Source organism: Natator depressus, chromosome 24 (genome assembly GCF_965152275.1).
Source record: "Natator depressus isolate rNatDep1 chromosome 24, rNatDep2.hap1, whole genome shotgun sequence".
Taxonomy (NCBI): domain Eukaryota; kingdom Metazoa; phylum Chordata; order Testudines; family Cheloniidae; genus Natator; species Natator depressus.
The window spans coordinates 14,920,405-14,946,430 of NC_134257.1; the positions used below are offsets into that span (position 1 = coordinate 14,920,405).

At 62.3% G+C, this 26,026-nt stretch overlaps 1 protein-coding gene across 1 annotated transcript in view; it reads left to right on the forward strand.

Annotated features, from left to right (window-relative positions):
• LOC141977614 (dual specificity tyrosine-phosphorylation-regulated kinase 1B-like) overlaps positions 1 to 26,026 on the forward strand; it is a 46,167-nt gene that overhangs the window by 10,870 nt on the left and 9,271 nt on the right. The window contains 3 exon segments of the mRNA XM_074939147.1: positions 9,541 to 9,692; positions 10,051 to 10,170; positions 10,453 to 10,641. Of these exon segments, the coding sequence (XP_074795248.1) occupies positions 9,541 to 9,692; positions 10,051 to 10,170; positions 10,453 to 10,641 (461 nt within the window).

The window sequence follows — 26,026 nt, forward strand, 5'->3', positions numbered from 1 at the left end:
AGAGCGCGCCAGCCTGCGAGGAAGGATGGGCCAGTGGCTAAGGCTCTTGCCTAGAACTTGGGAGAGTGGGGCTACATTCCCTGCTTCTGCCACCGAATTCCTGGGGGCAAGTCACGTAACCTGTCTGTAAAATGGGGTAACGCTGCCCTTCTTCCCAGGCTGTGAGGATGAATCCAGTGAAGATGGTGAGGTGCTCAGGTACTGCGGTAGCAGGATAGCACGATAGAGAGAGTCGTCTGGTCCTGCTTGCCTTCTGTGTTGCATTGATTGTGAGTTCAGTTTTATAAAACTTGGGAACTTTCCCCCGAGAGAGCTGGGTGAAACGAATCTTACGCTTGTACAATAAATTTATCGAGTCAGGCAGATTAAAGTTTGCTCCTTTTGCTTTTAACTCAGCTCCACTACATTCCTGTCAGCTTGAATTACCTAATCCCTGTGTTCTAGCATTCCTTTTCTGCCACAAGTTTAGATAGGGTTTTATATGTCTGTATCTGACAAAGTACCAATCTCATTTTCCTTAAGCAAGGTCCTGCAGATGTGCTTTAATAACGAGGTCAGCATGGATTTTTCCAATATACTTACAGACTGCAGCTCTCAGCTATGCTGTTTTAGCTCGCCTTGCTATCATATACTGTTGGGTGATGCTGTGAATTATTTAGCAGACTCGAAGTGCTTCTGCCTTGCTTTGTTGGGGCTTGGGAAAAAGGCACTTTTCACTTTGGTTAACTTGCGAAGTCGGACTTGGAGATTGGTTAAAGCCAGGGCTGTCTGAATTGGGTGGAGGCCTTTTGAGAATAGGTTTCAGAAGGCAAATCAGATTCACGAGTCACTAAATCAGCACAGCTCACGTGAGCGCTTAGAACAGCTGCACGCTCTGTGTACACTCCTGGGAAGCTCTGGCTGAGTTAAAATGCTATTTCATCTTCCCCTCATCCCAAACCTGACTCTCAAGCTTGTACCGCCATGCCCACGGGCAGGGCGTTGGCAACGGACCTGTACCTTGGACCACTGGATCTCAAAGCACACTCTACTGACTGAGCTAACAGACCCAACTCTGTTAGCTCATGGCCGCTAGCAAGCTCATCCACCTCTAGATGCGGCCCAGTCATCACTAGAGGGGGACAATGCCACAGGGAGTGGGCGAGGCTACACAGCCTGGTGGATAGAGTCCTGGACTGGGAGACTTGGGTTCTAGTCCCCACTCTGCTGCTGGATGGCCTTGGGCAAGTTGGGTCTCTGTGCCTCGGTTTCCCCATCCGTGGGGATAGTTTATAGACCCCAGAACCTGTTGTGAAGCCACTACCGAGCACATGTACGGGGTGACCAGCTTTAGCGCAGGGTGCTCCATTGGCGAAGGAGAAGGCTGATGGTGTGTCTAGCCTGTGTTCCCTGGAGGTACGCATGGCTGAGAGACCTCTGTGGACTAGAGCCAGTCCCTGGTCTCATGAATCTTTTCCCTTTTGGGCTTATGCTTCCCAGTCTTAGTCTCTCTGGAGAGTAAAATTCTACAGCAGATGATAATCCCTTGCTTTTACAGAACAGTTACCTTACCTCACTTGTCTGATTCCCTGCCATAGAATCATAGAAATGTGGGGCTGGAAGGGACCTTGAGAGGTCATCAAATCCAGTCCCCTGTGCTGTGTCAGGACCAAGTAAAAACTCATCCCTGATGGGGCTTGTCCAACCTGTCTTTTAAAAGCCTGTTCCAGAGCTGAACTCCCCTGAGAGTTAGAAAGTTTTTCCTAATATCTAACCTCAATCTCCCTTGCTGCAGATTAAGTCCATTCTGGCTTGTCCTACCTTTAGTGGACATGGAGAACAATCCATCTCTGTCCTCTTTGTAACAGTCCTTAAGAGCAAAAACAACGAGGAGTCCTTGTGGCACCTGAGAGACTAACAAATTTCTTTGGCCATAAGCTTTTGTGGGCTAAAACCCACTTCATCAGATGCATAGAGTGGAACATACAGTAGGGAGGTATAAATACACAGCATATGAAAGGATGGGAGTTGCCTTACCAAGTGGGAGGGGTCAGTGCTAATGAGCCAGTTCAATTAAGGTGGAAGTGGGCTCATCTCAACAGTTGACAAGAAGGGGTGGGAATCTCTCTTGTAGTTCTAATGAGGCCAATGTAAACAAGGTGGCCCATTTCAAACAGTTGACAAGAAGGTGTGAGTATCAGCAGGGGGAAATTAGTTTTTGTCATGACCCATCCACTCCCAGTCTTTATTCAGGCCTAATTTGACGGTGTCCAGTTTGCAAATTAATTCCAGTTCTGCGGTTTCTTGTTGGAGTCTATTTTTGAAGTTTTTTTGGTGAAGAATTGCCACTTTTAAGTCTGTTATTGAGTGTCCAGGGAGACTGAAGTGTTCTCCTACTGTTTTTTGAATGTTTTAATTCCTGATGTCAGATTTGTGTCCATTTATTCTTTTGCATAGAGACTGTCCGGTTTGGCCAATGTACATGGCAGAGGGGCATTGCTGGCACATGATGGCATATATCACATCAGTAGATGTGCAGGTCAATGAGCCCCTGTTGGTATGGCTGATGTGGTTAGGTCCTATGATGGTGTCCCTTGAATAGATATGCGCTACAAAAGTGATTTCTACCCCTTCTTGTCAACTGTTGAGAATAGCCCACTTCCACCTTAATGTAATTGGCTCGTTAGCACTGACCCCCCCTCCCCCGGTAAGGGAACACCCATCCTGGGACCCCACATTGCTCAGTGCTGTATGTTATTTATTGTCTGTGTCACCATAGCGCCTAGGACCTCTTTGCACTAGGTGCTGTATGTTGTTGTTTGTTGTCTGCGTTACCGTAGTGCCTAGGACCCCTTTGCGCTAGGTGCTGTACAGAACAAGATACTTCCCATCTGGGTTGCAGGCAGCCAGCACTGTGTGTGCTTCCCCATGCTCTGAGTTCCTCTCCTAAGCTACTTTGCACCTGTCAGGGTGATGCTCCTCCCGGGGCTGGCACTTCCCAGCAATGCCTCCTGGAGATTTCAGGTTGCACCCAAGCAGCCCTGCCAGTGGGGCCCATGTGTGGAGGAGGCCAGGACTCAGAGGGCTGGCCTGGTGTCCGTGCATCGAGGGGCTGTGCCCCAGAGCCAGGCGCCTTGTGTGCTCATTGTAGATGTGTCCTTGCTGTAGACTCCAGTTCCTTGGGATGCTGTGGCTGTGGGTTAGTCTGATCAGGACCCTCCTCTGTCTCCCAGCGGGAGTGATTGGGTGTCATTCCCTGGGGCAAATGGGCCTGTGGCTGGGTCATTAGGATGTTCCCAGGAAGCTGATCTAGCCAACAGCACCTGTCATAAAGTCAGCGAGAGATGAGCAGCTGAGCTCTGATGACTTAGTGCAAGGTGGCCACTACTGGGACCCAGACAAAAGGGTTTGATGTGGCTGTCACCCCCTTCAGGCGAGGCACTGTCTGCAGCAGTGTCACCCAGCCGTTCCCAGCCCCAGCTAAGCCTCCCACAGAGAGCTGTTCTCCTTTCCCAGCCAGCTCCCACCTGAGCTGGGCTCTCTCCTTTCACCCCTTCTCTCCACGCCTGACTCCTGCTACCAGTATAGCGGTAAAACCGCTTGCTAGCCCTTCCCTGGCCAGCGTGAGGTTTGTTCACCCCGTGCTGCCCAGGGAAGGATGGTGACGATTCTATCCCAATCAGGCAGCTATTCAGGGCCCTGTGACTAGAGCTTGGTTGGGAGGCATGTAGAGAAGCCCTGTCAAGGGGGATGCTGTGGCTGCCGCATGGGGGATGCTTGGGTTTCCCATGTTCCTTGCACCTTTGCAGTGTGTCCATGTGCCATTCCTCCCCCAGGTCTAATTGAAGGTGGCCTGGGGGCCGCCTCCGTCTCAGGGTAACGAACCTGGTCAGGACAGGACCGTGCCTCCCTGAGCCTTTCCACCTACCCTTTCTTTCTCTGCACACGGCCCCACCCCGGCCCGTGCTGCACAGCTCTCTGGAGTGTGCTGGTGGCATTGTGGTGTGAGGAGACCAATCTTGGCTGGTAGCAGGTGCAGATGGGTCTGGCTGCTCAGCAAATGGATTCTGGTGGAGCTAGGACCAAGCCTGGTCAGGACCTGCTGGTTAGGCAAAGTCTTCTACACCTGATTCCTTTGTTCGGATCTTTCAGGACTCTTCCCCACCCCTACTTTATTCCTGCAGTGTGTCTTAGCTCCATAGGCAGCCTCTCTGCAACCCAGCAAGTGCTTGTTAAGTGGCTGCTTCCACTGAGTCTCTCAGAAATAGTTAGCAATGTTGCTGGATTCTCTGTCATTGTTAGGGTCCAGAGTGAACACCACAAGAAAGGGGCTTTTCCACTCTAGCTTGGCCAGAAGCTGTAAGCCAAATGCAGGGATCCCTGCGGAAGGTTCCTTGGCCTGTGTTATAGAGAAGATTGAGCAGGATAGATCATTGTGGTCCCTTTTGGCTGCAACTCCTCTGAAGGGACCTGTTGGGGTCTCAGTTGGTGTGAGCAGACTCTGCTTGGGGTCAGTGTGTCTTTGCAAGGGGCTCACGTTTGGTGGGAAGCAGAATGCCTCATACAGCTGGATTTCCTTCCGAGAGGTAGCTGGAACTGGAGGCGGTGCGTTGGCGGTGGGGGACTAGCAGGCGGGCTCCTGTTGAGTGGCAGCACAGCCCTGCCCATGCAGGGCAGGCCGGGTTGCTCAATTGGTCACACTCCTGTCCAGCTTACTTTGGGGCTGTCGCTCAGCTGTTCATCTTGTCAGTTTCCTCTTTGCCATTTTGTTCAAACAGCTGCCTTGATCCCAGCCCCCCTTCCCCGCCGTCCTTCCCCGACCTCCTGTCTTGCCTGCGCACTGCAAGGACAGCTTCCCCGGGAGGGACAGGGAGCCGGGGCTAGCACCCTCCATTCGCTCCCCCACCTTCGCAGGCTCTGTGCCGGGAGCAGCTGCCCACGCCAGGGGCAACTGGACACTTTTCCCCATGGTGATACCCTCCAGCATTGAGGTGCCGCCGCCTCCCGCCATGCTGCTGGCACTGCAGACAGACTGGGGCAGGAGGGAGCCCGCGTGTTACCTGCCATCTTCCCGCTGCCACAGGCAGCCATCCACAGGTGGGCTCCGGCACTGGGCGGTGGGGGATCGTTGGTGCCTGCCTCATCCTTGCGTGATGTACATGGGGGCCAGGGTTTGTGTGGAAGGGATGGGAGAGTGAGTGCTCTGTGAAAAGGTGGCCAGCGGGTGCCTCGAGGTTGCACACTAGTCCCGTGTCATGAACTTCTCTCTGAACGATCTGGATGTGGGGGTGAGCACCCAAGTGACGAAATGGCTGGATGACTCAGTTATGGGGCTGAGACAGGGCCAGGGAGGGGTGCGAGGAGCTCCAGAGGGAGCTAACTAAGCTGGGTGAAAGGGTAGCTCGGTGGCAGACAGAATTCAAGTTTGCTGAATGCAAAGTGATGTGTCCAAAAGGGAAAAACTGAAACTGCTTGGACACCGGACAGGTGTGGAAATGACCCGCGAGCACTCATTGTGAGCAGCTTGGAGGAGAGTTCTGCCCAGTGCACAACCACAGCTAGAAAAGCCCCCGTCACGTCTGGGCACATAAGGGCTGAGATGGGGAATGTTTAATGAGGGAGACTTACATCTCTGCCCCCTCTTTGTAGAGCAGTGGTGCAGCCTCCGCTGGAAATAGTGTGTGCATTACTGGGCACCCCAGCTCTGAAAGGATACTGCAGAACTGGGGACGGGGAGGTGTCAGAGAAAGGGGATGAGAACGATCTAGAGCCTGGAAAAACTGGAGAGAGACGGGGATTGTTACTGTAGAGATCTGTAAAGTGATCGGTGGAATTGAGAAGGGGTATCGGGAGTGTCTGTTCTCCCAGCCTCGCAGCTCAAGGACTAGGGGGCGTGTGATGAAATTGAAAGATGGGGAAACCGAAAACCCATCTGAGGAAAGACTTTGTGATCAGCTGCTTGATTGGCCTGTGGAATTGCCTGCCACTGGATGGTGATAAAGGGACAACTAAGGGGGGATCTGATCGAGCTCTACAAAGCATGACTGGTGTGGAGAAAGGAAATAAGGAAGTGTTATTTACTCGTTCTCATAACACAAGAACCCAGGGTTACCCGATGAAATTAATAGGCAGCATTTTAACAATTGCAACACTAAAACAAACATAAGGAAGTATTTGTTCACACAACACACAGTCAACCTGTGGAACTTGTTGCCAGGAGTGGGGATGTTGTGAAGGCCAAAACTATAATTGAGTTAAAAAAAGAACTATGTAAGTTCCTGGAGGATAGGTTCATTAATGGCTATTAGCCAGAATGGGCAGGGATGGTGACCCTAGCCTCTGTTTGCCAGAACCTGGGATTGGACACCAGGGGATAGATCACTTGATGATTACCTGTTCTGTTCATTCCCTCTGGGGCACCTGGCATTGGCCACTGTTGAAAGACAGGGTACTGGGCTAAATGGACCTTTGGTATGACTCAGTATGGCTGCTCTTATGTTCTTATGATAAGTCCAAGAGCTCAGCAAGATACAAAGAGGGAATGGGCATTTCTAGGGCTAATGGTAATGGCTGGAGAACATAGTGGTACCAAAGTGGGGCAGGGATCTGAAATCAGCTGCTTTGTAGCTTCAGCCAAGCTCTCTGAGACTAGGGTGAGAGCTATTATGGGCACAGGTTATCCCCATCTGCTGCTGCAGGGCGTCTTCCACCTTCCTCTGAACAATCTGGTGCTATCAAAGGTGGGATACCAGGGTAGGTTACTCCTAAGGGCATTCTGCACCAAAAACATAAAAATTCTGCGCACAGTATTTTAAAATTCTGCAAATTTTATTTGTCAAATAACTGTGGAGGCTCCAGCATGGCACTGGGGAGTACAGACCACTGGCTGCACAGAGGTAGGAGATCACTCTGCAGCTACTCCCCAGGACATGGCTCAGTAGTGAGCCAAGTGTGCACCCAAGCCTGACACAGCACAAGGACTGAGCCTGCCCCAGAAACACCCCAGAGCCATGTTCCTCCGTGCCAGGTGCACCAGGTGTGGGCAGGCATGCTCAGCCCAGCAGGATCCAAGTGTTGGGGGGGATTCAGGTGTGGGTTGAGAGAGTTCTGTGTGGGGCAGTCTGGGTGTGGGAGGCGCTCTGGATGCACAGGGGCTTCTTGGGGGGTTCTGGGTGCGATGGTAATGGAACTCTGCAGGAGGTGAAGGTGGTTGGGGCTGAGCAGGGCAGGGTCCGCGTGTGACAGAGCTCGGCGGGGGGCTTGGGTGTTGGGGGCCCAGATGCTGGGGGAGTAGGGCTCAGTGAGGTGAGGATCCAGGTGCAGCTGGCTGGGGCTTGGTAGAGTGGGGATCCAGGTGTGGGTGGCTCTTTGGGGTGGTCCAGGTGAAGGGGGAGTGGCACTCGGCAGTGGTATTCTGGCCGTGGAGGTGTGTGTGGTGAGGCTCTGCGGGAGGGACTGAGTATGAGGGGGTCTGGGTGCATGGGGATTGGGAAGATGTGGGAGCAGTTCCCCGTACAGTGATACCTCCCCCTGCAGCTGAGGAGCGACGGGTGAGGAGTTTGCAGAGCTTCCTGCAGCCTGGAGAGAAATCTGGGGGTGGGTCTGACCTGGCCCCGGATGTTGTGCAGGGGAAGAGGAAGTCTCGTCCTTCCAAGCCCAGCCGGAACTAGGAGCTGAGCCCGGCACAGGGTAGGAGCTACCAGCTGGGTCTTCCCCAGTCCTGCCCCACAGTGATTTACCTCTGCCAGCTGCCTTGGGCACCCAAAACATACAGCTAGGGAGGGTCGCATGCTGCTCTTGGGGCTTCCCTTTACTTCCCTGTCAGAAAGTCATTTTTCTGCGGGGAAGCAAAGAAATCTGCAGGGGGTCATGAATTCTGCACATGAACAGTGGCGCAGAATTTCCCCAGGAATAGTAGACTGGTCTTGGGGCTGATCAACTCTGGCTGCTTCTATATTCCTATGGCTTTTTTGGGCTGTGGGTCAGATGGGGAGAGGAGCTGCTGTTGCTGGGCCATGGAGCTGGGGTTGGGTCCAGATTTGTCTGGGGTAGGGGGTCCAGGTCTCTGTTGACCGACCCACACGGTGGCCTCAAGGCATATCTTGGGGTGTAGAGGCTGGCAGGGAGGAAGGGGCTTGAAGTGGATGTTGTAGGAGTGTCATAGGTAGCCCATCACCCCCCTAGCGGACCAGGGTTGGGCTGGGACTGGCCCTGTCTGTCCTTTGTGTTGGGTTATCCCAGAGCCGGTGGCCCAGACATGCCCTGGCACCCTGCTCCTGTGCTGTGTATGGAGATCCCGGAGCCGGGGGCCCTGGCACCCTGCCCCTGTACTGTGTATGGGAGGATCCCAGAGCGGGGGGCTCCATCTTTCCATAGCAATTGGCTCTACTTCCTCCCCACCGCCCCAATCAGCTGCAAGGATTGCCTTGCTCCCTGGGGGTTAAAAATAATCCCAGCAGCTGTGCTGCTTGGGACCCCACCCAGCCTCCCAGCTGGCTCACCGATGGCCCTCAGCCAAGTGCTGGAACGAGTCGCAGGCCTCCTCCCCAGTCCTGGCACACAAGCTCCTCAGCTGGCGCTGGGGCAGTGCAGGATGCAGGGCCCCGATCCCCGGGCGTGAGCTCCTTGGCTGGTGCCCAGATGCATTACAGGGCCCCGATCCCTGGAAGTGAGCCCTTCAGCTGGTGCCAGGGCGGGTCACAGGGCCCTGATCCCGGGGCATGAGCTCCTCAGTCAGTGCCCAGGCTGGTCGGAGGGCCCCGATCCCGGTTCGCCAGCTCCTCGGGTAGTGGTCAGCGGGTCGTGAGGCCCCAGTCCAGGCGTGCAGGATCCTGGCCCACGGTTGCCTCAGCAGGCATGAGGATAGTGTGCAGGCTGCATGCCCCAGCCCTGCTCTCTGCCCAGGGGCCTTGATTGCTCTGGTGGGTGGGTGGGAGAGCGCTGGGGCCCTGCTGGCCCTCAGGGTTTTGACTCTGGTTCCTTTGAGCAATTTAGCGTATTTTTAAAAAACAAAACCAAGATGGGAAAACACCCCAAAATGAACAAAAGTCCAGATGAACTTTGTTTGGGGTTGACCAAAACATTTCCTTCCAAGCTAATTTGTTTCGTTTGGCGAGAAAACTCGACAAAGCTTCGGTTTGGCTTGGAACGGAACCGAATTCATTTTATTTTTTTCAGTTTTTGCAGCCCCCGAACCGGCCTGGCTGGGACTAGGTCTCCGCAACTCCCAGTCCCGGCACCCCCAAACTAGGGCGCGCTGTTGCTTCAGGCTAGGTGGCTCCTGGTGGGGCATAGCCCCACAGTGGCCTTTGGCACCACATGTGCACGAGCTGATTTGCAGCTAATTTGCACGTGGCCGTCAGTTGGGCGGGTGGGGGGCGTGGAGCGGCATCAAAGCTGGCAGCTGGGTGTGGAGGGGGAGGGCTGCTGGGCTGTGTATCGGGGGGTGATACTGAGTTGGGGACCGCACCATCCAGCAGGAGGTGCAGGGGGATCTGGAGGGGTGGGCGGGCGGGTCGAGGACTCGCACTGACCCAATCTCCCTCTCTCTCTGCCCCTCAGGTGGCAGCAGCAGCAGCAGCGCAGGATGCCAGCTGCTGCCCGCCAGCCAGCCTGCCTCTCTGGGCGTCTCGCTTGCCACTGAGCCAAACATGTCGAGCCAGCACGGTCATGCCCCCTTCTCCAGCATCCAGTCCATGGCTGACCACCCGCAGGTACCGGCTCTCCCCGCCTCCTCCCGCCTGGGCACCTAGACGGGATCAGGAGGCTGTGCAAGGAGCCAGCTCTGGCAGCAGGGATTCTAGATGCACAGGGCATGGGCTGGCCCTTGCCACGGGACGGACAAACAGCCGAGGAGCCCTGGAAGGGGCTGGAGATCCTCCTGGCCTCAGTGGGGATACGTCCGGCAGAGGGGCTTAGGGCTGGACGCAGGGTCCCTGCTGACCTGGCACAGCCTGGCTGGTGTCATGGGAGGGCACCGTTCCAAGTGGGGTAGCTACAGGTGAGGGAGGGCAGGGGGTGTGCCTGGGGGCACCCATCCCTCGCCATGACCGCCCATCCGTGTCTCTGCAGACCCTGCCAGAGCTGAGCGTCCTGCAGCGGCGAATCCCCCTGACCTTCCGCGACTCGGCCACGGCACCGCTGCGCAAGCTCTCCGTCGACCTCATCAAAACATACAAGCACATCAACGAGGTGAGCTTCTGGAGGAGGGGGGGCGTGCGTTGGCATCAACGAGGGGTCTCGCTTCGGGGCAGCACTGCCGCCCCCCCCCCCCCGAGTGCACTGTGATGCCACGCAGATTATGGGCTGGCCTAGAGCACTGGGAACGGGCAAAGCATGGGAAGTCAGCTCCCTGGAGGGGGGCCCCCTGGCCTGGGATGCTGGTTCCCTGGGGGTTGGCGTGGGCAGGCTCCCAGGCCTGTGGAGCCGGCTCCCCCTGTGCCAGAAGGCTGGTGCTGACTCTTCCCCCCCCAGGTGTACTATGCCAAGAAGAAGCGGCGGGCGCAGCAGGTGCCCCCTGAGGACTCGAGCACCAAGAAGGAGCGCAAGGTGTACAACGAAGGCTACGACGACGACAACTACGACTACATCGTCAAGAGCGGGGAGCGCTGGCTGGAGCGCTACGAGATCGACTCACTCATCGGCAAGGGCTCCTTCGGCCAGGTCAGCCCCCCAAAACCCCGCCGTACCCCCAAAACCCCGCCGTACCCCCAAAACCCCGCCGTACCCCCACACTGCCCCCACGTCCCTAACCCCCCGCTACGAGATCGACTCACTCATCGGCAAGGGCTCCTTCGGCCAGGTCAGCCCCCCAAAACCCTGCCGTACCCCCAAAACCCCGCCGTACCCCCACACTGCCCCCACGTCCCTAACCCCCCGCTACGAGATCGACTCACTCATCGGCAAGGGCTCCTTCGGCCAGGTCAGCCCCCCAACCCCGCCGTACCCCAAAACCCCGCCGTACCCCCACACTGCCCCCACGTCCCTAACCCCCCGCTACGAGATCGACTCACTCATCGGCAAGGGCTCCTTCGGCCAGGTCAGCCCCCCAAACCCGCCGTACCCCCAAAACCCCGCCGTACCCCCAAAACCCCGCCGTACCCCCACACTGCCCCCACGTCCCTAACCCCCCGCTACGAGATCGACTCACTCATCGGCAAGGGCTCCTTCGGCCAGGTCAGCCCCCCAAAACCCTGCCGTACCCCCAAAACCCCGCCGTACCCCCAAAACCCCGCCGTACCCCCACACTGCCCCCACGTCCCTAACCCCCCGCTACGAGATCGACTCACTCATCGGCAAGGGCTCCTTCGGCCAGGTCAGCCCCCCAAAACCCTGCCGTACCCCCAAAACCCCGCCGTACCCCCACACTGCCCCCACGTCCCTAACCCCCCGCTACGAGATCGACTCACTCATCGGCAAGGGCTCCTTCGGCCAGGTCAGCCCCCCAACCCCGCCGTACCCCAAAACCCCGCCGTACCCCCACACTGCCCCCACGTCCCTAACCCCCCGCTACGAGATCGACTCACTCATCGGCAAGGGCTCCTTCGGCCAGGTCAGCCCCCCAAACCCCGCCGTACCCCCAAAACCCCGCCGTAGCCCCACACTGCCCCCACGTCCCTAACCCCCCGCTACGAGATCGACTCACTCATCGGCAAGGGCTCCTTCGGCCAGGTCAGCCCCCCAAACCCGCCGTATCCCCAAAACCCCGCCGTACCCCCACACTGACCCACGTCCCTAACCCCCCGCTACGAGATCGACTCACTCATCGGCAAGGGCTCCTTCGGCCAGGTCAGCCCCCCAAAACCCTGCCGTACCCCCAAAACCCCGCCGTACCCCCACACTGCCCCCACGTCCCTAACCCCCCGCTACGAGATCGACTCACTCATCGGCAAGGGCTCCTTCGGCCAGGTCAGCCCCCCAAAACCCCGCCGTACCCCCAAAACCCCGCCGTACCCCCACACTGCCCCCACGTCCCTAACCCCCCGCTACGAGATCGACTCACTCATCGGCAAGGGCTCCTTCGGCCAGGTCAGCCCCCCAACCCCGCCGTACCCCAAAACCCCGCCGTACCCCCACACTGCCCCCACGTCCCTAACCCCCCGCTACGAGATCGACTCACTCATCGGCAAGGGCTCCTTCGGCCAGGTCAGCCCCCCAAAACCCTGCCGTACCCCCAAAACCCCGCCGTACCCCCACACTGCCCCCACGTCCCTAACCCCCCGCTACGAGATCGACTCACTCATCGGCAAGGGCTCCTTCGGCCAGGTCAGCCCCCCAACCCCGCCGTACCCCAAAACCCCGCCGTACCCCCACACTGCCCCCACGTCCCTAACCCCCCGCTACGAGATCGACTCACTCATCGGCAAGGGCTCCTTCGGCCAGGTCAGCCCCCCAAAACCCTGCCGTACCCCCAAAACCCCGCCGTACCCCCACACTGCCCCCACGTCCCTAACCCCCCGCTACGAGATCGACTCACTCATCGGCAAGGGCTCCTTCGGCCAGGTCAGCCCCCCAACCCCGCCGTACCCCAAAACCCCGCCGTACCCCCACACTGCCCCCACGTCCCTAACCCCCCGCTACGAGATCGACTCACTCATCGGCAAGGGCTCCTTCGGCCAGGTCAGCCCCCCAAACCCCGCCGTACCCCCAAAACCCCGCCGTACCCCCACACTGCCCCCACGTCCCTAACCCCCCGCTACGAGATCGACTCACTCATCGGCAAGGGCTCCTTCGGCCAGGTCAGCCCCCCAAACCCGCCGTATCCCCAAAACCCCGCCGTACCCCCACACTGACCCACGTCCCTAACCCCCCGCTACGAGATCGACTCACTCATCGGCAAGGGCTCCTTCGGCCAGGTCAGCCCCCCAAAACCCTGCCGTACCCCCAAAACCCCGCCGTACCCCCACACTGCCCCCACGTCCCTAACCCCCCGCTACGAGATCGACTCACTCATCGGCAAGGGCTCCTTCGGCCAGGTCAGCCCCCCAAAACCCCGCCGTACCCCCAAAACCCCGCCGTACCCCCACACTGCCCCCACGTCCCTAACCCCCCGCTACGAGATCGACTCACTCATCGGCAAGGGCTCCTTCGGCCAGGTCAGCCCCCCAACCCCGCCGTACCCCAAAACCCCGCCGTACCCCCACACTGCCCCCACGTCCCTAACCCCCCGCTACGAGATCGACTCACTCATCGGCAAGGGCTCCTTCGGCCAGGTCAGCCCCCCAAAACCCTGCCGTACCCCCAAAACCCCGCCGTACCCCCACACTGCCCCCACGTCCCTAACCCCCCGCTACGAGATCGACTCACTCATCGGCAAGGGCTCCTTCGGCCAGGTCAGCCCCCCAACCCCGCCGTACCCCAAAACCCCGCCGTACCCCCACACTGCCCCCACGTCCCTAACCCCCCGCTACGAGATCGACTCACTCATCGGCAAGGGCTCCTTCGGCCAGGTCAGCCCCCCAAACCCCGCCGTACCCCCAAAACCCCGCCGTACCCCCACACTGCCCCCACGTCCCTAACCCCCCGCTACGAGATCGACTCACTCATCGGCAAGGGCTCCTTCGGCCAGGTCAGCCCCCCAAACCCGCCGTATCCCCAAAACCCCGCCGTACCCCCACACTGACCCACGTCCCTAACCCCCCGCTACGAGATCGACTCACTCATCGGCAAGGGCTCCTTCGGCCAGGTCAGCCCCCCAAAACCCTGCCGTACCCCCAAAACCCCGCCGTACCCCCACACTGCCCCCACGTCCCTAACCCCCCGCTACGAGATCGACTCACTCATCGGCAAGGGCTCCTTCGGCCAGGTCAGCCCCCCAACCCCGCCGTACCCCAAAACCCCGCCGTACCCCCACACTGCCCCCACGTCCCTAACCCCCCGCTACGAGATCGACTCACTCATCGGCAAGGGCTCCTTCGGCCAGGTCAGCCCCCCAAACCCCGCCGTACCCCCAAAACCCCGCCGTACCCCCACACTGCCCCCACGTCCCTAACCCCCCGCTACGAGATCGACTCACTCATCGGCAAGGGCTCCTTCGGCCAGGTCAGCCCCCCAAACCCGCCGTATCCCCAAAACCCCGCCGTACCCCCACACTGACCCACGTCCCTAACCCCCCGCTACGAGATCGACTCACTCATCGGCAAGGGCTCCTTCGGCCAGGTCAGCCCCCCAAAACCCTGCCGTACCCCCAAAACCCCGCCGTACCCCCACACTGCCCCCACGTCCCTAACCCCCCGCTACGAGATCGACTCACTCATCGGCAAGGGCTCCTTCGGCCAGGTCAGCCCCCCAAAACCCCGCCGTACCCCCAAAACCCCGCCGTACCCCCACACTGCCCCCACGTCCCTAACCCCCCGCTACGAGATCGACTCACTCATCGGCAAGGGCTCCTTCGGCCAGGTCAGCCCCCCAAAACCCTGCCGTACCCCCAAAACCCCGCCGTACCCCCACACTGCCCCCACGTCCCTAACCCCCCGCTACGAGATCGACTCACTCATCGGCAAGGGCTCCTTCGGCCAGGTCAGCCCCCCAAACCCGCCGTACCCCCAAAACCCCGCCGTACCCCCACACTGCCCCCACGTCCCTAACCCCCCGCTACGAGATCGACTCACTCATCGGCAAGGGCTCCTTCGGCCAGGTCAGCCCCCCAAACCCGCCGTACCCCCAAAACCCCGCCGTACCCCCACACTGCCCCCACGTCCCTAACCCCCCGCTACGAGATCGACTCACTCATCGGCAAGGGCTCCTTCGGCCAGGTCAGCCCCCCAAACCCGCCGTACCCCCAAAACCCCGCCGTACCCCCACACTGCCCCCACGTCCCTAACCCCCCGCTACGAGATCGACTCACTCATCGGCAAGGGCTCCTTCGGCCAGGTCAGCCCCCCAAACCCGCCGTACCCCCAAAACCCCGCCGTACCCCCACACTGCCCCCACGTCCCTAACCCCCCGCTACGAGATCGACTCACTCATCGGCAAGGGCTCCTTCGGCCAGGTCAGCCCCCAAAACCCCGCCGTACCCCCACACTGCCCCCACGTCCCTAACCCCCCGCTACGAGATCGACTCACTCATCGGCAAGGGCTCCTTCGGCCAGGTCAGCCCCCCAAACCCGCCGTACCCCCACACTGCCCCCACGTCCCTAACCCCCCGCTACGAGATCGACTCACTCATCGGCAAGGGCTCCTTCGGCCAGGTCAGCCCCCCAAACCCGCCGTACCCCCAAAACCCCGCCGTACCCCCACACTGCCCCCATGTCCCTAACCCCCCGCTACGAGATCGACTCACTCATCGGCAAGGGCTCCTTCGGCCAGGTCAGCCCCCCAACCCCGCCGTACCCCCAAAACCCTGCCGTACCCCCACACTGCCCCCATGTCCCTAACCCCCCGCTACGAGATCGACTCACTCATCGGCAAGGGCTCCTTCGGCCAGGTCAGCCCCCCAAACCCTGCCGTACCCCCACACTGCCCCCACGTCCCTAACCCCCCGCTACGAGATCGACTCACTCATCGGCAAGGGCTCCTTCGGCCAGGTCAGCCCCCCAAAACCCTGCCGTACCCCCACACTGCCCCCACGTCCCTAACCCCCCGCTACGAGATCGACTCACTCATCGGCAAGGGCTCCTTCGGCCAGGTCAGCCCGCCAAACCCGCCGTACCCCCAAAACCCTGCCGTACCCCCACACTGCCCCCACGTCCCTAACCCCCCGCTACGAGATCGACTCACTCATCGGCAAGGGCTCCTTCGGCCAGGTCAGCCCCCCAACCCCGCCGTACCCCCAAAACCCTGCCGTACCCCCACACTGCCCCCATGTCCCTAACCCCCCGCTACGAGATCGACTCACTCATCGGCAAGGGCTCCTTCGGCCAGGTCAGCCCCCCAAAACCCTGCCGTACCCCCACACTGCCCCCACGTCCCTAACCCCCCGCTACGAGATCGACTCACTCATCGGCAAGGGCTCCTTCGGCCAGGTCAGCCCCCCAAAACCCTGCCGTACCCCCACACTGCCCCCACGTCCCTAACCCCCCGCTACGAGATCGACTCACTCATCGGCAAGGGCTCCTTCGGCCAGGTCAGCCCCCCAACCCCGCCGTACCCCCAAAACCCTGCCGTACCCCCACACTGCCCCCATGTCCCTAACCCCCCGCTACGAGATCGACTCACTCATCGGCAAGGGCTCCTTCGGCCAGGTCAGCCCCCCAAACCCGCCGTACCCCCAAAACCCCGCCGTACCCCCACACTGCCCCCACGTCCCTAACCCCCCGCTACGAGATCGACTCACTCATCGGCAAGGGCTCCTTCGGCCAGGTCAGCCCCCCAAAACCCCGCCGTACCCCCAAAACCCTGCCGTACCCCCACACTGCCCCCATGTCCCTAACCCCCCGCTACGAGATCGACTCACTCATCGGCAAGGGCTCCTTCGGCCAGGTCAGCCCCCCAAACCCGCCGTACCCCCAAAACCCTGCCGTACCCCCACACTGCCCCCATGTCCCTAACCCCCCGCTACGAGATCGACTCACTCATCGGCAAGGGCTCCTTCGGCCAGGTCAGCCCCCCAAAACCCTGCCGTACCCCCACACTGCCCCCACGTCCCTAACCCCCCGCTACGAGATCGACTCACTCATCGGCAAGGGCTCCTTCGGCCAGGTCAGCCCCCCAACCCCGCCGTACCCCCAAAACCCCGCCGTACCCCACACTGCCCCCACGTCCCTAACCCCCCGCTACGAGATCGACTCACTCATCGGCAAGGGCTCCTTCGGCCAGGTCAGCCCCCCAAACCCGCCGTATCCCCAAAACCCCGCCGTACCCCCACACTGCCCCCACGTCCCTAACCCCCCGCTACGAGATCGACTCACTCATCGGCAAGGGCTCCTTCGGCCAGGTCAGCCCCCCAAAACCCCGCCGTACCCCCAAAACCCCGCCGTACCCCCACACTGCCCCCACGTCCCTAACCCCCCGCTACGAGATCGACTCACTCATCGGCAAGGGCTCCTTCGGCCAGGTCAGCCCCCCAAACCCGCCGTACCCCCAAAACCCTGCCGTACCCCCACACTGCCCCCACGTCCCTAACCCCCCGCTACGAGATCGACTCACTCATCGGCAAGGGCTCCTTCGGCCAGGTCAGCCCCCCAAACCCGCCGTACCCCCAAAACCCTGCCGTACCCCCACACTGCCCCCACGTCCCTAACCCCCCGCTACGAGATCGACTCACTCATCGGCAAGGGCTCCTTCGGCCAGGTCAGCCCCCCAAACCCGCCGTACCCCCAAAACCCCGCCGTAGCCCCACACTGCCCCCACGTCCCTAACCCCCCGCTACGAGATCGACTCACTCATCGGCAAGGGCTCCTTCGGCCAGGTCAGCCCCCCAAACCCCGCCGTACCCCCAAAACCCTGCCGTACCCCCACACTGCCCCCACGTCCCTAACCCCCCGCTACGAGATCGACTCACTCATCGGCAAGGGCTCCTTCGGCCAGGTCAGCCCCCCAAACCCGCCGTACCCCCAAAACCCCGCCGTACCCCCACACTGCCCCCACGTCCCTAACCCCCCGCTACGAGATCGACTCACTCATCGGCAAGGGCTCCTTCGGCCAGGTCAGCCCCCCAAACCCCGCCGTACCCCCACACTGCCCCCACGTCCCTAACCCCCCGCTACGAGATCGACTCACTCATCGGCAAGGGCTCCTTCGGCCAGGTCAGCCCACCAAACCCCGCCGTACCCCCACACTGCCCCCACGTCCCTAACCCCCCGCTACGAGATCGACTCACTCATCGGCAAGGGCTCCTTCGGCCAGGTCAGCCCCCCAAACCCGCCGTACCCCCAAAACCCCGCCGTACCCCCACACTGCCCCCACGTCCCTAACCCCCCGCTACGAGATCGACTCACTCATCGGCAAGGGCTCCTTCGGCCAGGTCAGCCCCCCAAAACCCCGCCGTACCCCCAAAACCCTGCCGTACCCCCACACTGCCCCCATGTCCCTAACCCCCCGCTACGAGATCGACTCACTCATCGGCAAGGGCTCCTTCGGCCAGGTCAGCCCCCCAAAACCCCGCCGTACCCCCAAAACCCTGCCGTACCCCCACACTGCCCCCATGTCCCTAACCCCCCGCTACGAGATCGACTCACTCATCGGCAAGGGCTCCTTCGGCCAGGTCAGCCCCCCAAAACCCTGCCGTACCCCCACACTGCCCCCACGTCCCTAACCCCCCGCTACGAGATCGACTCACTCATCGGCAAGGGCTCCTTCGGCCAGGTCAGCCCCCCAAACCCGCCGTACCCCCAAAACCCTGCCGTACCCCCACACTGCCCCCATGTCCCTAACCCCCCGCTACGAGATCGACTCACTCATCGGCAAGGGCTCCTTCGGCCAGGTCAGCCCCCCAAAACCCTGCCGTACCCCCACACTGCCCCCACGTCCCTAACCCCCCGCTACGAGATCGACTCACTCATCGGCAAGGGCTCCTTCGGCCAGGTCAGCCCCCCAACCCCGCCGTACCCCCAAAACCCCGCCGTACCCCCACACTGCCCCCACGTCCCTAACCCCCCGCTACGAGATCGACTCACTCATCGGCAAGGGCTCCTTCGGCCAGGTCAGCCCCCCAAACCCGCCGTACCCCCAAAACCCTGCCGTACCCCCACACTGCCCCCACGTCCCTAACCCCCCGCTACGAGATCGACTCACTCATCGGCAAGGGCTCCTTCGACCAGGTCAGCCCCCCAAACCCGCCGTACCCCCAAAACCCTGCCGTACCCCCACACTGCCCCCACGTCCCTAACCCCCCGCTACGAGATCGACTCACTCATCGGCAAGGGCTCCTTCGGCCAGGTCAGCCCCCCAAACCCGCCGTACCCCTAAAACCCCGCCGTAGCCCCACACTGCCCCCATGTCCCTAACCCCCCGCTACGAGATCGACTCACTCATCGGCAAGGGCTCCTTCGGCCAGGTCAGCCCCCCCAAACCCCGCCGTACCCCCAAAACCCTGCCGTACCCCCACACTGCCCCCACATCCCTAACCCCCCGCTACGAGATCGACTCACTCATCGGCAAGGGCTCCTTCGGCCAGGTCAGCCCCCCAAACCCGCCGTACCCCCAAAACCCCGCCGTACCCCCACACTGCCCCCACGTCCCTAACCCCCCGCTACGAGATCGACTCACTCATCGGCAAGGGCTCCTTCGGCCAGGTCAGCCCCCCAAACCCCGCCGTACCCCCACACTGCCCCCACGTCCCTAACCCCCCGCTACGAGATCGACTCACTCATCGGCAAGGGCTCCTTCGGCCAGGTCAGCCCCCCAAACCCGCCGTACCCCCAAAACCCCGCCGTACCCCCACGCTGCCCCCACGTCACTAACCCCCCGCTACGAGATCGACTCACTCATCGGCAAGGGCTCCTTCGGCCAGGTCAGCCCCCCAAACCCGCCGTACCCCCAAAACCCCACCGTACCCCCACACTGCCCCCACGTCCCTAACCCCCCGCTACGAGATCGACTCACTCATCGGCAAGGGCTCCTTCGGCCAGGTCAGCCCCCCAAAACCCCGCCGTACCCCCAAAACCCTGCCGTACCCCCACACTGCCCCCATGTCCCTAACCCCCCGCTACGAGATCGACTCACTCATCGGCAAGGGCTCCTTCGGCCAGGTCAGCCCCCCAAAACCCCGCCGTACCCCCACACCCCTGCCGTACCCCCACACTGCCCCCATGTCCCTAACCCCCCGCTACGAGATCGACTCACTCATCGGCAAGGGCTCCTTCGGCCAGGTCAGCCCCCCAAAACCCTGCCGTACCCCCACACTGCCCCCACGTCCCTAACCCCCCGCTACGAGATCGACTCACTCATCGGCAAGGGCTCCTTCGGCCAGGTCAGCCCCCCAAACCCGCCGTACCCCCAAAACCCTGCCGTACCCCCACACTGCCCCCATGTCCCTAACCCCCCGCTACGAGATCGACTCACTCATCGGCAAGGGCTCCTTCGGCCAGGTCAGCCCCCCAAAACCCTGCCGTACCCCCACACTGCCCCCACGTCCCTAACCCCCCGCTACGAGATCGACTCACTCATCGGCAAGGGCTCCTTCGGCCAGGTCAGCCCCCCAACCCCGCCGTACCCCCAAAACCCCGCCGTACCCCCACACTGCCCCCACGTCCCTAACCCCCCGCTACGAGATCGACTCACTCATCGGCAAGGGCTCCTTCGGCCAGGTCAGCCCCCCAAAACCCCGCCGTACCCCCAAAACCCCGCCGTACCCCCACACTGCCCCCACGTCCCTAACCCCCCGCTACGAGATCGACTCACTCATCGGCAAGGGCTCCTTCGGCCAGGTCAGCCCCCCAAACCCGCCGTACCCCCAAAACCCTGCCGTACCCCCACACTGCCCCCACGTCCCTAACCCCCCGCTACGAGATCGACTCACTCATCGGCAAGGGCTCCTTCGACCAGGTCAGCCCCCCAAACCCGCCGTACCCCCAAAACCCTGCCGTACCCCCACACTGCCCCCACGTCCCTAACCCCCCGCTACGAGATCGACTCACTCATCGGCAAGGGCTCCTTCGGCCAGGTCAGCCCCCCAAACCCGCCGTATCCCCAAAACCCCGCCGTAGCCCCACACTGCCCCCACGTCCCTAACCCCCCGCTACGAGATCGACTCACTCATCGGCAAGGGCTCCTTCGGCCAGGTCAGCCCCCCCAAACCCCGCCGTACCCCCAAAACCCTGCCGTACCCCCACACTGCCCCCACATCCCTAACCCCCCGCTACGAGATCGACTCACTCATCGGCAAGGGCTCCTTCGGCCAGGTCAGCCCCCCAAACCCGCCGTACCCCCAAAACCCCGCCGTACCCCCACACTGCCCCCACGTCCCTAACCCCCCGCTACGAGATCGACTCACTCATCGGCAAGGGCTCCTTCGGCCAGGTCAGCCCCCCAAACCCCGCCGTACCCCCACACTGCCCCCACGTCCCTAACCCCCCGCTACGAGATCGACTCACTCATCGGCAAGGGCTCCTTCGGCCAGGTCAGCCCCCCAAACCCGCCGTACCCCCAAAACCCCGCCGTACCCCCACACTGCCCCCACGTCCCTAACCCCCCGCTACGAGATCGACTCACTCATCGGCAAGGGCTCCTTCGGCCAGGTCAGCCCCCCAAACCCGCCGTACCCCCAAAACCCCACCGTACCCCCACACTGCCCCCACGTCCCTAACCCCCCGCTACGAGATCGACTCACTCATCGGCAAGGGCTCCTTCGGCCAGGTCAGCCCCCCAAAACCCCGCCGTACCCCCAAAACCCTGCCGTACCCCCACACTGCCCCCATGTCCCTAACCCCCCGCTACGAGATCGACTCACTCATCGGCAAGGGCTCCTTCGGCCAGGTCAGCCCCCCAAAACCCCGCCGTACCCCCAAAACCGTGCCGTACCCCCACACTGCCCCCATGTCCCTAACCCCCCGCTACGAGATCGACTCACTCATCGGCAAGGGCTCCTTCGGCCAGGTCAGCCCCCCAAAACCCTGCCGTACCCCCACACTGCCCCCACGTCCCTAACCCCCCGCTACGAGATCGACTCACTCATCGGCAAGGGCTCCTTCGGCCAGGTCAGCCCCCCAAACCCGCCGTACCCCCAAAACCCTGCCGTACCCCCACACTGCCCCCATGTCCCTAACCCCCCGCTACGAGATCGACTCACTCATCGGCAAGGGCTCCTTCGGCCAGGTCAGCCCCCCAAAACCCTGCCGTACCCCCACACTGCCCCCATGTGCCTAGCCCCCCGCTACGAGATCGACTCACTCATCGGCAAGGGCTCCTTCGGCCAGGTCAGCCCCCCAACCCCGCCGTACCCCCAAAACCCCGCCGTACCCCCACACTGCCCCCACGTCCCTAACCCCCCGCTACGAGATCGACTCACTCATCGGCAAGGGCTCCTTCGGCCAGGTCAGCCCCCCAAACCCGCCGTATCCCCAAAACCCCGCCGTACCCCCACACTGCCCCCACGTCCCTAACCCCCCGCTACGAGATCGACTCACTCATCGGCAAGGGCTCCTTCGGCCAGGTCAGCCCCCCAAAACCCCGCCGTACCCCCAAAACCCCGCCGTACCCCCACACTGCCCCCACGTCCCTAACCCCCCGCTACGAGATCGACTCACTCATCGGCAAGGGCTCCTTCGGCCAGGTCAGCCCCCCAAACCCGCCGTACCCCCAAAACCCTGCCGTACCCCCACACTGCCCCCACGTCCCTAACCCCCCGCTACGAGATCGACTCACTCATCGGCAAGGGCTCCTTCGGCCAGGTCAGCCCCCCAAACCCGCCGTACCCCCAAAACCCTGCCGTACCCCCACACTGCCCCCACGTCCCTAACCCCCCGCTACGAGATCGACTCACTCATCGGCAAGGGCTCCTTCGGCCAGGTCAGCCCCCCAACCCCGCCGTACCCCCAAAACCCCGCCGTACCCCCACACTGCCCCCACGTCCCTAACCCCCCGCTACGAGATCGACTCACTCATCGGCAAGGGCTCCTTCGGCCAGGTCAGCCCCCCCAAACCCCGCCGTACCCCCAAAACCCTGCCGTACCCCCACACTGCCCCCACGTCCCTAACCCCCCGCTACGAGATCGACTCACTCATCGGCAAGGGCTCCTTCGGCCAGGTCAGCCCCCCAAACCCGCCGTACCCCCAAAACCCCGCCGTACCCCCACACTGACCCACGTCCCTAACCCCCCGCTACGAGATCGACTCACTCATCGGCAAGGGCTCCTTCGGCCAGGTCAGCCCCCCAAACCCCGCCGTACCCCCACACTGCCCCCACGTCCCTAACCCCCCGCTACGAGATCGACTCACTCATCGGCAAGGGCTCCTTCGGCCAGGTCAGCCCCCCAAACCCGCCGTACCCCCAAAACCCCGCCGTACCCCCACACTGCCCCCACGTCCCTAACCCCCCGCTACGAGATCGACTCACTCATCGGCAAGGGCTCCTTCGGCCAGGTCAGCCCCCCAAACCCGCCGTACCCCCAAAACCCCGCCGTACCCCCACACTGCCCCCACGTCCCTAACCCCCCGCTACGAGATCGACTCACTCATCGGCAAGGGCTCCTTCGGCCAGGTCAGCCCCCCAAACCCGCCGTACCCCCAAAACCCCGCCGTAGCCCCACACTGCCCCCACGTCCCTAACCCCCCGCTACGAGATCGACTCACTCATCGGCAAGGGCTCCTTCGGCCAGGTCAGCCCCCCAAACCCGCCGTACCCCCAAAACCCCGCCGTAGCCCCACACTGCCCCCACGTCCCTAACCCCCCGCTACGAGATCGACTCACTCATCGGCAAGGGCTCCTTCGGCCAGGTCAGCCCCCCAAACCCGCCGTACCCCCAAAACCCCGCCGTAGCCCCACACTGCCCCCACGTCCCTAACCCCCCGCTACGAGATCGACTCACTCATCGGCAAGGGCTCCTTCGGCCAGGTCAGCCCCCCAAACCCGCCGTACCCCCAAAACCCCGCCGTACCCCCACACTGCCCCCACGTCCCTAACCCCCCGCTACGAGATCGACTCACTCATCGGCAAGGGCTCCTTCGGCCAGGTCAGCCCCCCAAACCCGCCGTACCCCCAAAACCCCGCCGTACCCCCACACTGCCCCCACGTCCCTAACCCCCCGCTACGAGATCGACTCACTCATCGGCAAGGGCTCCTTCGGCCAGGTCAGCCCCCCAAACCCGCCGTACCCCCAAAACCCCGCCGTACCCCCACACTGCCCCCACGTCCCTAACCCCCCGCTACGAGATCGACTCACTCATCGGCAAGGGCTCCTTCGGCCAGGTCAGCCCCCCAAACCCCGCCGTACCCCCAAAACCCTGCCGTGCCCCACACTGCCCCCATGTCCCTAACCCCCCGCTACGAGATCGACTCACTCATCGGCAAGGGCTCCTTCGGCCAGGTCAGCCCCCCAAAACCCCGCCGTACCCCCAAAACCCCGCCGTACCCCCACACTGCCCCCACGTCCCTAACCCCCCGCTACGAGATCGACTCACTCATCGGCAAGGGCTCCTTCGGCCAGGTCAGCCCCCCAAACCCCGCCGTACCCCCAAAACCCTGCCGTGCCCCACACTGCCCCCATGTCCCTAACCCCCCGCTACGAGATCGACTCACTCATCGGCAAGGGCTCCTTCGGCCAGGTCAGCCCCCCAAACCCGCCGTACCCCCAAAACCCCGCCGTACCCCCACACTGCCCCCACGTCCCTAACCCCCCGCTACGAGATCGACTCACTCATCGGCAAGGGCTCCTTCGGCCAGGTCAGCCCCCCAAAACCCCGCCGTACCCCCAAAACCCCGCCGTACCCCCACACTGCCCCCACGTCCCTAACCCCCCGCTACGAGATCGACTCACTCATCGGCAAGGGCTCCTTCGGCCAGGTCAGCCCCCCAAACCCCGCCGTACCCCCAAAACCCTGCCGTGCCCCACACTGCCCCCATGTCCCTAACCCCCCGCTACGAGATCGACTCACTCATCGGCAAGGGCTCCTTCGGCCAGGTCAGCCCCCCAAACCCGCCGTACCCCCAAAACCCCGCCGTACCCCCACACTGCCCCCACGTCCCTAACCCCCCGCTACGAGATCGACTCACTCATCGGCAAGGGCTCCTTCGGCCAGGTCAGCCCCCCAAAACCCCGCCGTACCCCCAAAACCCCGCCGTACCCCCACACTGCCCCCACGTCCCTAACCCCCCGCTACGAGATCGACTCACTCATCGGCAAGGGCTCCTTCGGCCAGGTCAGCCCCCCAAAACCCCGCCGTACCCCCACACTGCCCCCACGTTCCTAACCCCCCGCTACGAGATCGACTCACTCATCGGCAAGGGCTCCTTCGGCCAGGTCAGCCCCCCAAAACCCCGCCGTACCCCCACACTGCCCCCACGTCCCTAACCCCCCGCTACGAGATCGACTCACTCATCGGCAAGGGCTCCTTCGGCCAGGTCAGCCCCCCAAAACCCCGCCGTACCCCCACACTGCCCCCACGTCCCTAACCCCCCGCTACGAGATCGACTCACTCATCGGCAAGGGCTCCTTCGGCCAGGTCAGCCCCCCAAACCCGCCGTACCCCCAAAACCCCGCCGTACCCCCACACTGCCCCCACGTCCCTAACCCCCCGCTACGAGATCGACTCACTCATCGGCAAGGGCTCCTTCGGCCAGGTCAGCCCCCCAAAACCCCGCCGTACCCCCAAAACCCCGCCGTACCCCCACACTGCCCCCACGTCCCTAACCCCCCGCTACGAGATCGACTCACTCATCGGCAAGGGCTCCTTCGGCCAGGTCAGCCCCCCAAACCCCGCCGTACCCCCAAAACCCTGCCGTACCCCCACACTGCCCCCATGTCCCTAACCCCCCGCTATGAGATCGACTCACTCATCGGCAAGGGCTCCTTCGGCCAGGTCAGCCCCCCAAACCCGCCGTACCCCCAAAACCCCGCCGTACCCCCACACTGCCCCCACGTCCCTAACCCCCCGCTACGAGATCGACTCACTCATCGGCAAGGGCTCCTTCGGCCAGGTCAGCCCCCCAAAACCCCGCCGTACCCCCAAAACCCCGCCGTACCCCCACACTGCCCCCACGTCCCTAACCCCCTGCTACGAGATCGACTCACTCATCGGCAAGGGCTCCTTCGGCCAGGTCAGCCCCCCAAACCCCGCCGTACCCCCAAAACCCTGCCGTACCCCCACACTGCCCCCATGTCCCTAACCCCCCGCTATGAGATCGACTCACTCATCGGCAAGGGCTCCTTCGGCCAGGTCAGCCCCCCAAACCCGCCGTACCCCCAAAACCCCGCCGTACCCCCACACTGCCCCCACGTCCCTAACCCCCCGCTACGAGATCGACTCACTCATCGGCAAGGGCTCCTTCGGCCAGGTCAGCCCCCCAAAACCCCGCCGTACCCCCAAAACCCCGCCGTACCCCCACACTGCCCCCACGTCCCTAACCCCCCGCTACGAGATCGACTCACTCATCGGCAAGGGCTCCTTCGGCCAGGTCAGCCCCCCAAACCCCGCCGTACCCCCAAAACCCTGCCGTACCCCCACACTGCCC